Genomic DNA, 14,258 nt, shown 5'->3' with positions numbered 1-14,258 from the left:
TGTTTTTCAGAATCAGCATTAGATATTTGCATTTGCATGAGGTCAGGCACATTGTTCAGTAATTCTTGCATTTGATGCATGTTTATATTTTGAGATTCATGGCTTTTATTTTCTGGCTAACTGAAACTTTCCTATCCTCCTGTGTTGCAGTTCGGCAAGAACAGGAATTAAGAAATGGAGGAGCAATAGATAAGAAACTAACTACCCTTGCAGATCTCTTCCGGCCACCCATTGATTTGATGCATAAAGGCAGCTTTGAAACAGTAAGTTGCTGGAAATTGTAAGCCTTAGCTATGAATCCTTTTGCATTTTCAATGCCATTTTTTTCTTTCTAAGAACAAAAAAGTTTCCAGAATATAGAGAATTGGCATCTTAATAAATATGACACAAGTATGAAATACCTAAAAGGTTGCATTGATTTATATTTCTACCAGCAGTATATGAGATTGTTTCATAAAACCCTTTAATTATCCTTGTGTGGTATCACTTTAGAATCTTTGCCATTTGTGGGGCGCCTGGTGGCTCAGTCGTTGGGCGTCTGCCTTCGGCTCGGGTCGTGATCCCAGAGTCCTGGGATCGAGCCCCGCATCGGGCTCCCTGCTCCACGGGAGGCCTGCTTCTCCCCCTCCCACCCCCCCCCCCTGCTTGTGTTCCCTCTCTTGCTGTGTCTCTCTCTGTCAAATAAATAAATCTTTAAAAAAAAAAAGAATCTTTGCCATTTGGTAGTTTTTGAAAAAAAAAAATCTTAATTTTTTTAGTTTGTGTTTCTTTGATTACTACTGAGAAGAGTGTGCCTGTGTTTATTGGCGATTTGTGAATTGTAGGTATCTTTTGCCCATATTTTTATGGGGATCCTGTTGTATTTTAAAAGAATATCTATGTAGTTGCAGAAGATACTCTTCTTCAGTTTTTTGGTTTTAATTTGGCTAAAGCCAAAGAAAAGCTTTCCAGAGCAGGTTTACTTGATTGTCTGCTAAATTTTAAGTGTAATGAGGGCAGGGGTAACATGTTTCTTTTTATTTTGGTAATCCTTGGGACCCAGTTTCTGGGATTTTTTTTTAAAGATTTTATTTATTAGAGAGAAAGTAGGAGCTGGGGGGGAGGGGCAGAGGGAGAACAAAAGCGGACTCTGGCTGAACAGGGACACTCCCTGCCCCTCGAGCTGAAGGCAGACGCCTAACTGACTGACCCACCCAGGTGCCCCCAGTTTCTAGTATTTTACAGGAGCATAGTATCTGTTAAATGAATGAGTTTGGTTAGGATTTTAAATATTCTGTTGAAGTGTTAAAACAGTTGCTTTTGTGTGTTAACTAGCTTGTTAATGCTCTTTTGAGTCAGAATAGCATTTCCATAGATATAAATTACTTAAATTTCAGGTCTTACCTGTTTGCATAAAGTAGGCCAAACAATACTCAGAAAAATGATGTTTGTAGCTGCATATTTGGAAGTGAATTATGATTGTTTTTTAAAAGATTTTGTACTTTGACATACTCTTAGGGTAGCCTAAATGAAATACTGAGGATTAGAAATTTAACTAAGTCTGTTCTTCAGTTTTAATTTTCTGAATTGTAAAACCTGAAAGTGTTTGGCAACATGTAACAGAAAATCCAAATGATAATGATTTGACCAAACAAATTTAGCTTAGCTTAGCTTAGCTTTTCTTCTCTTCTCTTTTCTTTTTTCCTTTTTTTTTATTTTTAAGATTTTATTCACCTATTTGAGGTAGAGACAGAGCACAAGCAGGGGGAAGGGCAGGCAGAGGGAGAAGCAGGCTCCTCACTGAGCGCGGAGCCCCGTGGCAGGGCAAGGCTCCACCCTAGGACCCCAGACCACGACCTGAGCCTAAGGCAGACACTTAACCCACTGAGCCACCCAGAAGCCCCAAGCATTTCCTTTTGTCATGTAAATGAGACTAGAGTTGAGAGTCTTTGATATTCATTAGTCAGCTCAAAGATGTTTTCTTTTTCTTGGCCTGGTGATCTAAATATGGCAGCTGCCTATCCTTTCTGCTGTTCTGGTGATAATTCAGCCATTGAGAGAGAATAGCAGCAGTATGAAAGACAAAAAGGATCTGTGTTTGTTTTGCCAGGTTTTCCATTTTTTAGTAGCTTCTGAGTTGCTCTAGGGCTTAATGAAGTAACTGAGCTTGATTTAATTTGATCACTTTGGGTTCATAAAAGCAGTTACTCTGCTGCTTGTTCTTTGAGGGAAAATGAATCTTTTTTTATTTATTTTGTTAAGTTATATTCTTTGTATTTCATGACCTGTATTATTCACAGCAATCCATTTATTCACTGATAATACTAAACTTCAAACTTCATTGTTTATAAATCTATAAATGACAAATACTTAACAAAAGGTAGGCATTTAATTATGACTAATGATGTATATTAGTTTTATAAAAATTAGGGAGGTAATATGCAGAATTAAGTCATTGAAGATTAGAAAAGTGAATATTGAAAATTAGAGGAACACTCTGGTGCTCAGGCAGGGCCCATAGGTTTGGGCACCATCTTAGATATAGATTTGAGCCACAGTTTGACAGGTTAGAAACTGGACAATGTAACTAGAAGTAGAGTATGTTCAAGTGTTGTGGTTCATGCTAACCACATGAGAGACTGATTAATTCACTTGTTTACTCAGTAACTATTTACTGAAGCCTTGAATTACAAGGCCTTATGCTAGGTAATGGGGATTATATTTGTTGGGATAAAGATTTGACTGCATATGAGAGAGACACTAGGAATAAAGCAGACAGTAGCTTAAATAAGATAGAAGTCCAGACTGTTTGTTAGAGTGGTTCTGCTACATGAAGTTATTAGGAGTGGGGTTTTTTCTGTCTTGCACTGCTATTCCCTAGGTCTTGCTTGCTTCTCTTCATATGAGTCAAGATGGCTTACCACCTTGTTTGCTTTCCAACCAGCATGGAGGGAAGGGGTTTAGAAGGGCACACTTTTTCCCTTTAAAGGCACAACTTAGGGTGCCTCCTGTGGCTCAGTCAGTTAAACGTCTGCCTTCAGCTCAGGTCATGATCCCAGGGTTCTGGGATCGAGTGTGGCATCGGGCTCCCTGCTCAGCAGGGAGTCTGCTTCTCCCTCTGCCCCTCTCCCCCGCTCGTGCTCACTCTCTCTCTGTGTCTCTCAAAAGTAAATAAATAAAATCTTTAAGAAAAAAAAAAAAGGCACGACCTAAAAGTTGTTATCATCACTTCTGCTCATATCCCATTAACCAGAACTTGACAACATGGCCAAACCTAGCTGCAAGAGACACTAGGAAATCCAGATGCTTAGCAAAAAGTTGGAGGCTCTGTTACTAAGAGGGAGAAGGGGAAAATGGGTATTTGGTACTTATAAGCGGATAACAAACTACACAAAGTTCTTGATGTCAAAGAGTTTATAATCTAGAGGGAGAAACATACAATAAACAAATAAGAAACAAGTAATATATAACATGCATGTATTTTATATGCATGTTTGATATGTATATATAGAGAGAGTGGGAAGGAGAGGGAGAGAGAGGAGAAATTTCAGGTTACAGTAGCTGCTGGGAGAAAGAGTAAAATAGAATAAGGGAAGGAGAGAGAGGGTTATTTTTTGTTTGTTTGGGGCCATTAAGCACAAGTGTTCTTACCGGTAAATTGAAAGCAAGGTTGATTTCATAAATTTCACATATGTTTATAATTGTGAGGGGACAGAACTATTTTATTTTATTTTTAAAGATTTTATTTATTTGAGGGAGCACACATGAGGCTGGGGGGCGGGGAGGGTCAGAAGGAGAAGCAGATGCCCCACTGAGCAGGGAGCCTGATGTGGGACTCGAGCCTGGGACTTTGGTATCATGACCTGAGCTGAAGGCAGACACTTAACTGACTGAGCCACCCAGGTGCCCCAGAACTATTTTAGATAGGAAGATGAGGGAAGATTAAGAAAGGATGAGATTTGATAGAAACCTGAATGGAATGAGGGAGTGTGAATCATAAAGGTCCAGGGGAAGAGTAGACAAAACAGTTAAATGTAAAGGAACTGGTACTGGAAAGACCTAGGCCTAGTTCGGGTACAGCCAAGAAAACCAATGTGGTTGGAGCTGAGTGAGCAAAGCACTTAGGATGAATGATCTGACCTGGGCAGTGGAACATTTCTTAGGTTTTCTTTTCTTTTTTTTTTTTCTTCAAGTAGGCTCCACATCCAGCGTGGAGCCCATTGCAGGTCTTGAACTCACAACCCTGAGATCAAGATCTGAGCTGAGATCAAGAGTCGGATGCTCAACCAACTGAGCCACCCACCTAGGCGCCCCTTAGGTTTTCTTATTTCTCCATTTAGCCCTTAAGTTCCGTGAACACAGGGACTTTGTTTTATTTATTCTTTTTTTTTTCAAGATTTTATTTATTTATTTGACAGAAAGAGACACAGGGAGAGAAGGAACACAAGCAGGGGGAGTGGGAGAGGGAGAAGCAGGGTTCCCGCTGAGCAGGGAGCCCGATGCGGGGCTCAGTCCCAGGATCCTGGGATCATGACCTGAGCCGAAGGCAGACGCTTAACCACTGAGCCACTCAGGCGCCCTGGGACTTTGTTTTATTTACTGTTCCACAGTGCCGGGAAGAGTTTCTGGCACATAGTTGGCACTCATTAAATTTTCATTAAATGATTGAATGAATGGCATAATCTGGAGTATATTGTACAGAAAGAATCCGAACAATTTTCTTGATATTCCTTATTTTAATAAGAAATGCATATTTATTTGTTAAAATTGTTGTTCAGTTACACATGCACCTAGTCCTAATCACTAAGAGTACTTTATTAATTTCAAAAGTACTTGCTATAAATGTGGGTGAAAGTAATTAACATTTCCATAAGAAAGTACTGTGCATATTTTAATATTTCCCTTTTAGCTTTGTGGCTATATATTTGTTATTGAAACAAATTATTTTTCTTCTATATCCTTACTTTTTGTACTTTCCTGACCTGTCTGGGACTGAGAGAGAGGTTAGTCTTTACTGTTACCGCTTGTCATGATAAATCCCATCACATACCTCTCTGTTTGGTGTAGCCACACTTGCCCTTGGGTCTCCCTGTAATGGCTTTGGAATATTGACTCAGAACAGCCTAATAGATTCCAAGAGGGAAGATTCATTATTGTCCCATGGTCCACTCTCACCTCTAGTCCTTGACTCATATAATTTGTATACTTAGTGAGATTGTGTTAAGACTCTTACCTCTTGTCCAGACGTTGTTCCTTTGCATGAAATTTGTATCTTCTTTGGCTCCTTCCTTCTAGCAGTAATTTCTTAATAGATCTTCAGGTGGTTTTTTTGGTTTTTAAAAAATATTTTATTTATTTATTTGTCAGAGAGAGAGGGAGAGAGAAAGCAAGAGAGTGGCAGAGGGAGAAGCAGGCTCCCCACTGAGCAGGGAGCCCGATGAAGACCTTGATTCCGGGACCCTGGGATCATGACGTGAGCCAAAGGCAGACACTTAACTGAGTGACCCAGGTGTCCCAGATCTTCAGGTGTTTTTGCTGGTATAAGGTTTTGCCCCCCAATGTAAGCTTCATGAAGGCAGGGATTTTTGTGTTTTGGTAATTGCTATAAGCCAGCATCTGTAACTGTACCTGAAATATTGTAGGTTCTCAGTAAGTGCCTACTGAATAAATGAATCTGAATTAATGAAAGCATGAATGCTAATAAACGAATTTTTTAAACACAGAAAACAAATGATTCTGCATCATTTTTGAACTCTGGACTTTATTTTTTAAAAGATTTTATGTAGTTATTTTAGAGAGAGAGTGGGGGAGGGGCAGAAGGGAGAGAGGGACTAGCAGACTCCCTGCTGAACGTGGAGCCCACTGGCGGGCGGGAGGGGGGGGGGGTTGACCTCATGACCTTGAGATCATGACCTGAGCCAAAATCAAGAGTCAGCCGCTTAGCCAACTGAGTGACCCCAGGCACCCCTAAACTCTGAACTTTTATTATTTTTGGTGCTACACATTTTTTTCCTTGTTTTCCTTGTTCCTATTTCCTTAGTCTTTGTATTTGAGGCAGACATGTAAATTTATCCTATTAAAGGGATATGTTCTCTCCAATCTGTCTCTCTAGAATGTGTGTTAATTTTTTCCTTTATTCTCGAGCTTTGCGCAGTGGCAGTATTGTAGCCAATGAGGTTTATCCGAGGCACAATTATTGCTAATTGAAAATTTCCTTTATTCTCAAATACTTTACTTTTCTTCTCTTTTCTTTCCTTTTTTTTCTTTTTAGAGAGGGAGAGAGAGAGCACATGGGGAAGAGGGAGAGAGAATCTTAAGCAGGCTCCACACTCAGCATGGAGCCCAATGCGGGGCTCAATCTCACAGCCCTGAGATCATGACCTGAGCCAAAAATCAACAGTAGGGTGCTTAACCTACTGAGTTGGGTGCTTAACCCACCCAGGTATCCCTCAAATACTTTTCTTAAGTTAAGACAGTATAATTACTTACCACCCATTTCTTAAATCTATGTGAATGCTCTAGGTAAGGAAGTTAAGTGGAGCACTCTTACTTCCTAGGTTCAAGGAGGTATTTTATTATATTTGTATAATAAGATTCTTTATTATACTATACTTTAAAATAAGGCTTTGACCAGTTAAATAGAGCTTCCTGGCTTAATACATGGATACTTCTTTTTAGAACTTGGGTTTTCACTTGTGGAATCAGTAGCGAATATTAGAAAATTATTTTCTCTGGGGGATTTATACAAAAAAATAGGATAACAGTATTTGCAAGATTGTGTAAGCCTTAGAAGAGAAGATATTCTTAGTTTTACATCTTATAATACTTTTGAAATGTTTATATTCTCTAGTTGTTATTAATCTAAGTTAATTGATCGTTAAGATTTTCCCATGTCAAACTGATAGGAAAAGAATATTATTCCAGGGCAAAATTATTCAAAACTATGCCTTTCATTTCAGTTCTTATGTAGAGGTTTGAGGTAGCATTTGCTTATTTGCCTTCCTGCTATTCTTTTCCTATTTGGCATTATTTCTTAGGTCTTTGTGGTGATGAGGAACTGTGAAGCAAAAAGTGCACACTCATGATTGATACTTGTACCATACACTGGGGAGTCTTGGAGATCATTCTGAAATATTCTGTGATCCTGTGATCTCAGGTTTCGAAATCCACCCTTAGGAATAACAACCTTAAGAGAAGACACCCTCGGCAGCTCTTACTGAAGTGTTTAGGGTGATTCTGTAAAATAGCACGTGCCTGATAATTGGGATGAAAATGGTATTTGGAACTGTGTATTGGAAACACATTTTGAAGTATGTATATGCATGTATGGAAGTATTGAAAAGAAAACAATAAAGTAATACATACTGCTTACATCTGTTTAAAAGGGGAGATATTTATGGATAGGGATCAGAAGGGATATGATATAATTATATGACTTGTTGACCTTGTTTGTGGAGTCTTTTTTAGGTCAAGATGTTTAATTGTACAGTAGAAATTTAGCCATTAAATAAGTAACAGTGTATAAATGAAAAGCAGATAATTTAAATTTGAAGAATGCTTGAAAATGGACAGTATAATTATATACAAATATGCAAATTAATGTAAATGCTGTATAGATACTGAAAACTCTAGATGTTGTACTTGAGGAAAAAACTTAGTATTTATATGAAGACAGCTTCTGAATTCTGAAACATATCAGTTACAAGTAGAAAGTGATTCTAACAAATGTTATGTTACTTTACTCTTACAGGCCAAAGAGTGCGGCCAGATGCAAAATAAGTGGCTAATGATAAACATTCAAAATGTACAAGACTTTGCATGCCAGTGCCTCAACCGTGATGTATGGAGCAACGAAGCTGTGAAGAATATTATCCGGGAACATTTCATTTTCTGGCAGGTGAGATGGAGAGTTAATCAAAATTTTTGTGGTATTTTACTTTTGTAGTATGGGATGTTGGGGAGGAAGCATTAGGTTATAAAATGGGGAAAAATTAATAACAGTTAAATTGTGACATATGAAAAAATAAAACCACCTAATGGCTGAAATAGTAAGGACAAGTGAAAATAAGGGCAGCAATGAAGAACTCTTAGGGGAAGGAGGAAAAAAGAACCATGCCATGTAAAGCATATAATACTCATATCTCAGAAGAGTTTATATATTTTAATAGAATGTACAACTACACTGCTCAGGAGAAATACAACATGAGCCACATAAGTAATTTAGAGTTTTCTAGTAGCCACATTTAAAAAGGTCAAAAGAAATAAGTGGAATTAATTTTAATATATTTTAAAAATTCACTCTATAAATATAAATATATATATATATATAAATATAAAATTAGTATTAAAATATCAAGGGTTTTTGTTTGTTTGTTGGTGTTAAGTCTTTAAGATTTGGTGTGTATTTTATACTTAGCAGTATCAGACTAGCCACATTTCAGGTACTTCAATATGATACATGTTCTGGTGGCTACTGTAATTGACAGTGCAGATGTAGAAGTTCTTGGAGTAATGGAAAAACATTTGCCTAAGGCCTGGATTTTAGCTTGAGTTTGATACTCCCATCTGTATGTCCTTAGACTTGTCACTTAGGGTCTTGCTGGCTGTAATTACTTTTTATATAAATTATCAAGCTAAAGTTAGATGACCTTGCTCTGATTTTTTATTTTATGAAAAATTAACTGAAAATAAAAACTTCTGCATGAACTTAATTATTTTCCCAATGCAAGTTATGCTATTAATGTTATTAATTTGCCTTTTCATGTGTTGCAGGCCCCTAAATTCAGTATGATTTTTCTGAATGGTAATCTTTTATTCAGCACCTGTTGATTGGTTATCTCTTTGTCTAGCACTATGCTAGGCACTCGAGCCATATAATCTTAATATATTGTGATTTATTAAGATGTATATGTTTGAGAGGAATGACAGATGGACAGATAAGCAGGAAGGGCAATAGACTGGGAAGGGAGGAAGAACAGATTTTATGTTTCTGTAAGTTTCCAGAGGGATTGAGGGCAGGAAGTTGAGGAAATTCACACCAGATAACTTTCATTTTCTATTTAATGTAGGAATAAGATTCTTATATATACCAAAGGTTAGAAGCTGACCTTTTTTATAATATCAATGATTTAACAGGTTTATCATGACAGTGAGGAAGGTCAGAGATACATACAGTTTTATAAGCTGGGGGATTTCCCCTATGTTTCCATCCTGGATCCACGGACAGGTAAGATTTATGTCAGCTTACAGTCTTTAACCTCTCATTTATCTTTCAGTTTTCTCAATAATTGATCTTTACTATTGGACTTGGATCCAGTTTCAGAATTATTTGTAATAATTTAGATAAAGGGTTTTTGTTCATGCCCTTGAAATGTTTAAATATCTGTGAAGTATGTATTTAGGAGTCTGTTTCTGGTAACTTTGGGAGATTGTAGTATTTTATATTTTTGTACAGTTCTGTCCTTTCAAAGAATAGTTGTTTATCTTTCTTGTCCTTTTATAAGGGATCCCCTTAGGTTTTCTATCATTAAAATACTGATTGTTCAATTACTGGTTGTAATCCCACCAGAGAAGCAGGGGATAGAGCTAGTTTTATTATTTTAATTGAGCTTCATATAAATACTGCTTTGTCTGAATCTATTTTTCTTAAATGGCAATAAGTGATACCAGCAGATAAAGTAGCTGCCCCTGTCATGATGGCTCGGAGTCTCTTAGGTTGGTTATAATTAATGTATCCTCTAGTTTATGAAGACAGTATGTAACTTATGCTGAAGGGTGGCGTGTATGTTCCCATACAAATTTTAATTATGCATGTGCCAAAGAAATATTTAATGAGAATATTCAGAATTGATTTTATTATATATCCTCGTTTTTAATTTTTAGGTCAGAAGCTAGTAGAGTGGCACCAATTAGATGTATCTTCTTTCTTGGATCAAGTGACAGGATTTCTGGGTGAACATGGGCAACTGGATGGACTTTCTAGCAGTCCCCCCAAAAAATGTGCCCGTTCAGTAAGTATGACTGAGAAGTGGTGATGGGCAGTTAAGTGTAATTGTATATGAATGTCTTGTGTAAAATGTTTTGAGTAAATATAATAACATAAGTTTTGGACAGTTACAGTTTCACAGCACCTTAGACACCCTCCTTATATTTGGATAATTTCCCACATTAGGGTTCAGTCTTCTCAGTGAAATTATAAGATTCGTATTCCCAGTCTCCCTTGCAGTTAGGGTACAGGCATGTGACCTGAGACCCGGATTTAGAAGTGAACAATGTGAATATGTAGCAGTGGACAGGACAACTGCTGTGGCAAGCCCAGTGACAGAGGAATCCACTCCTTCAGGGGCAGCACTGCCAGTGGAAATGGTATTTTTCCTAGACAGCTTTCATGGTGGTATAGCTGGGCATTATTATTGGTTATATAGCTTTGGGGCTTGGCTCTCTGGCCCACTCAGATTATTTCTATATGTAATTTCTATAATATGCTATTATGAGGCAGACCTGTTTGATAATTGGAATCAAGATTAGTGGCATGTAAGAGAGCTTCAAAGATATGGGAATCTCACATTGGTTGTAGGAGCTATTTGGGTTTGATGGCAGTGAGAATAAAATTCGTTTCAGAGGATATGACTTTAGCAGTCCATATCATGCATTTGTGAAACACAGTTCCTTAAGTTATCACCTAGAATAAAGTACCCACAGGCACAAAATGCTATGGGTGCTTGCCAAGGAGTGGTATAGAATTCTTTCTTTTTCCCCCTTAGAGCAGTTTTATTTAGGTAGACATAGTACTGAAGAACAAAAACATTGTTTCATCTTTATCTACAGACACAGTATTTCGGGGGTTTTTGTCTTGTATTTTGTTTTGTTTTGGTTTGCTTTTCTCATTACCCAGAGAAGTTTTACTTAAGTAGAATTCTTTTTTAAGACATAAAAAACCCAGAGAGTTTCTTATCCTTTGTAGTCATAAGGCTGTTACTCTCAAAAACCAGAGACTGGGCTTTTGAGTTGCTGAATTACAACAACATAAACTGAGTTTACAACTTCACCAGGTCTCTTACAAAAGTAAGGCTTTTAGTGGGAGAGTGGGACCATAACATTGGACAAATACATAGAGGTGATTGGGGTGACTAGTACCTCAGACCCCACTTCTGATACTAAATTCTCTGAATGTTACAAATATGGATCAACTGTGTGCAAGAGAAACACCCACAAATAATGACTTAAACAAGGAAGACATATCTTTTCTCAACAAGAAGTTGACATAGGCAGTCTAGGACATGACTCCTGTGGATGTCATCAAGGAACCAGATTCCTCCTCTTCCCCCCAGCCCCTCCTTTATCCTTAGTATTGGCTTTTTGTTCTCATGTTCACAGTATAGATTCTATGCTCCCAGGCATTATATCCAAGCATGGACAAGGAAGAAGGGGGTAGTGCCTCTATACAAAATAAACAGCTACAGATAAGAATTCTGCTTACTTTAGCTGGACACATGTCCTTGGACAAATATAGTTGAGGTTCTGTAAAGGAGGCAAAGAAGACTGAATGTGATATAGGAAATTAGTAGTGTCTATAATGGTGTCATTCTTTAAAATCAACCTACATGGTACACAGTGTTACTATCTGTAGTCAGTCTAAGCCATTACATGTCATATGGGCACATCTGTTTGCTTTTGTGTGTGTGATAAGTTAGCCATAAGTTTATTTTATTTAAAAAAAGTTATAGGGGCATCTGGGTGGCTCAGTCGGTTAAGCGTTTGACTCTTGGTTTCGGCTCAGGTCATGATCTTGGGATCCTGAGATCAAGCCCTGTATCAGGCTTCCTGCTTAGCACAGAGTTTGCTTGGGATTCTTTCTCCCTTCTTTTTTCCCTTCCCCTCTGCTCCTCCCCCCGTGGGCTCTCTAGGGCGCTGTCTCTCTCTCTCTCTGTCTAAAATAAAATGAAATCTTAAAAAAAGTTATAGCTTTATGAAGTATAGTTAATGTGCAATAAATAGCATGTTTAAAACTTACAAGTTACAGTTTTTGATTTGAGCATCTTTTCACGTGCTTTTATACTATCTCTCTTTTGGTAAAGTGTTTACTCAGATCTCCAGCTCATTTTTTTATTGAGTTGTATATCTCTTACTGGCTTGTAAGAGTTCCTTAGATAATAAGCCTTTGTTAGGTATATGGTCTGCATATATTTTCTCCTAGTCTGTTGCTTATTTACTCATTTCATAATAGTCTTTTGAAGAGCAAATTTTAAAATTTTCATGAAGTCCAATTTATAAACTTTTATGCTTTTTGTCTCTTATCTAAGAAATCTTAGCCTAACTCAAGATTTTATCCCATTTTTTTTATATTTTAGTTCTTAAGTCAGTGATCCATTTTGAATTAATTTTTGTATACGGTGTCAATATAGGGTTCAGTTAGGGTTTTTTGTTTGTCTGCATATGGCTATACACTTATTCTAGCACCTTTTGTTAAAAAACACTGTCCTTTCCCCCATTGAATTGCCCTTCTCATCTTTGTCAAAAAATGATCGTATATATGTGTGGGTTTATGGACTCTTTTCAATTAATATGTCTTTCTTTACACTAATATTTTCTGTCTTAATGATTACTATAGCTTTGTAAGTCTTGAAATTGCATGGTATAAATTCTTAAACTCTGTTCTTTAGAGTTGCTTGGTTATTTCAGGTCCTTTGTGTTTCCACAAGTTTGTTTTGTTTTTGTTTTTGTTTTTTAATTTTCTTAATTTTTTTATTTTTAACATGGGAAGGATCTATGGCAGAGAGATCCACATAAGCTTTGTTTATTTATTTACTTATTTTTAAGTTTATTATTTATTTTAGTAATCTCTGCACCCAATGTGGGGCTCAAACTCACAACCCTGAGTGGCATGCTTTTCTGACAAAGCGCCCCAAGATCCATATAAGTTTTAGAATCAGTTTGTCACTTTCCGTGAGGAAAGCTGCTGGGATTTTAATTGGATTTGCGTTGGCTTTATGGATCATTTCGGAGAAAATTGACATCCTAACAGTATTGAGTATTCAAATCCATGATCTCTCTATTTGTCTTAAATTTCTTTCAGCAATGTTTTACAGTTTTTGTATATTGCCCTTGTAGCCTGCAGCCTTGTTAAATTTAATTAGTTCTATTAGTTTTTTTGTAGATCCCTCAGAATTTTCTATGTAGATGGTCGTGTTGTTAGCATATAAAGACTTAGTTTGTTTCTTCCTTTCCAGTCTCTATACCTTTTTCTTAGGTACGACCTCCAGTATAAAGTTAAATAGAGGTAGTGAGATTAGACATCCTTGACTTGCTTCTGGTGGTGGGATGAAAGTATTCACTCTTTCACCATTAACTTTGATGTTAGCTATGTTTGTTATAGATATAGTTTATCAGGTTGAGGGAAGTTTCCTTCTATTCCTAGTTTGCTGAGTTTTTATCATGAGGGAATTTTGTCAGATTTTCTACATCTGTTCAGATGAACATTGGTTTTCTTTTTTATTGAATTATATTGGTTGGCTTTTTAATGTTAAACCAACCTTGCATTCCTGGGCTAAAACTTACTTGGTTATTATCAGTGCATTACTCTTTTATGTATTGGGTTTGATTTGCTAAAATTTTGTCAAGAATTCTTGGGTCTGTGTTCATGAGGGATATTGGTTTGTAGTTTCTTTGTTTTTTGTTTTGTCTTCCTCATAATGTCTTGACTGGTTTTGGTATAAGGTTAATGCTGGCCTCACAATGAATTGGGAAGTGTTTCTTTCACTTCTGTTTTCAGGAAGAGTTGTTTTGTTTTGTTTTGTTTTTTAAGATTTTATTCATTAATTTGACAGGGAGAAACAGAGAACAAGCAGGGGGAGTGGTAGGCAGAGGGAGAGGGAGAAGCAGGCTCCCTGCTGAGCAAGGAGCCCAATGCGGGACTCAATCCCAGGACCCTGGGATCATGACCTGAGCTGAAGGCGGCTGCTTAACGACTGAGCCACCCAGGCGCCCCTCAGGAAGAGTTTGTATAAAATTGGTATTGCTTCTTTTTTTTAAGATTTCATTTATTTGAGAGAGAGAGATCACGAGCAAGGGGGAAGGGTAGAGTGAGAAGCAGACTCCCTGCTGACCAGGGAGCCTGTTGTGGGACTCGATCCCAGGACTCTGGGATCATGACCTGAGCTGAAGGCAGAGGCTTAACCAACTGAGCCACCCAGGAGCCCTAAAATTGGTATTTTTCTTCCTTAATGTTTGATGATATTCACCAGTGAAGCTACCTGGACCTAGAGCTTTCTTTGTGGGAA

The 14,258-nt window shown here is 37.5% G+C and overlaps 1 protein-coding gene and 1 pseudogene across 2 annotated transcripts in view; both read left to right on the top strand.

Moving 5' to 3' along the window:
• The window catches only part of UBXN7 (UBX domain protein 7), a 60,771-nt gene that overhangs the window by 34,745 nt on the left and 11,768 nt on the right, over positions 1 to 14,258 (top strand). For both annotated transcript variants that reach the window (XM_036071784.2, XM_036071803.2), the window contains 4 exons: positions 151 to 263; positions 7,730 to 7,876; positions 9,115 to 9,205; positions 9,862 to 9,989. In XM_036071784.2, the coding sequence (XP_035927677.1) occupies positions 151 to 263; positions 7,730 to 7,876; positions 9,115 to 9,205; positions 9,862 to 9,989 (479 nt within the window). The remainder of the gene's footprint in view (positions 1 to 150; positions 264 to 7,729; positions 7,877 to 9,114; positions 9,206 to 9,861; positions 9,990 to 14,258) is intronic.
• Positions 6,122 to 6,203, top strand: LOC118522837 (U4 spliceosomal RNA; annotated as a pseudogene).

This window comes from Halichoerus grypus, chromosome 1 (assembly GCF_964656455.1).
Source record: "Halichoerus grypus chromosome 1, mHalGry1.hap1.1, whole genome shotgun sequence".
In the NCBI taxonomy this organism is placed as follows: Eukaryota; Metazoa; Chordata; class Mammalia; order Carnivora; family Phocidae; genus Halichoerus; species Halichoerus grypus.
The sequence above is the reverse complement of the archived record's forward strand: the minus strand, read 5'-3'. Positions and strand labels throughout refer to the sequence as shown.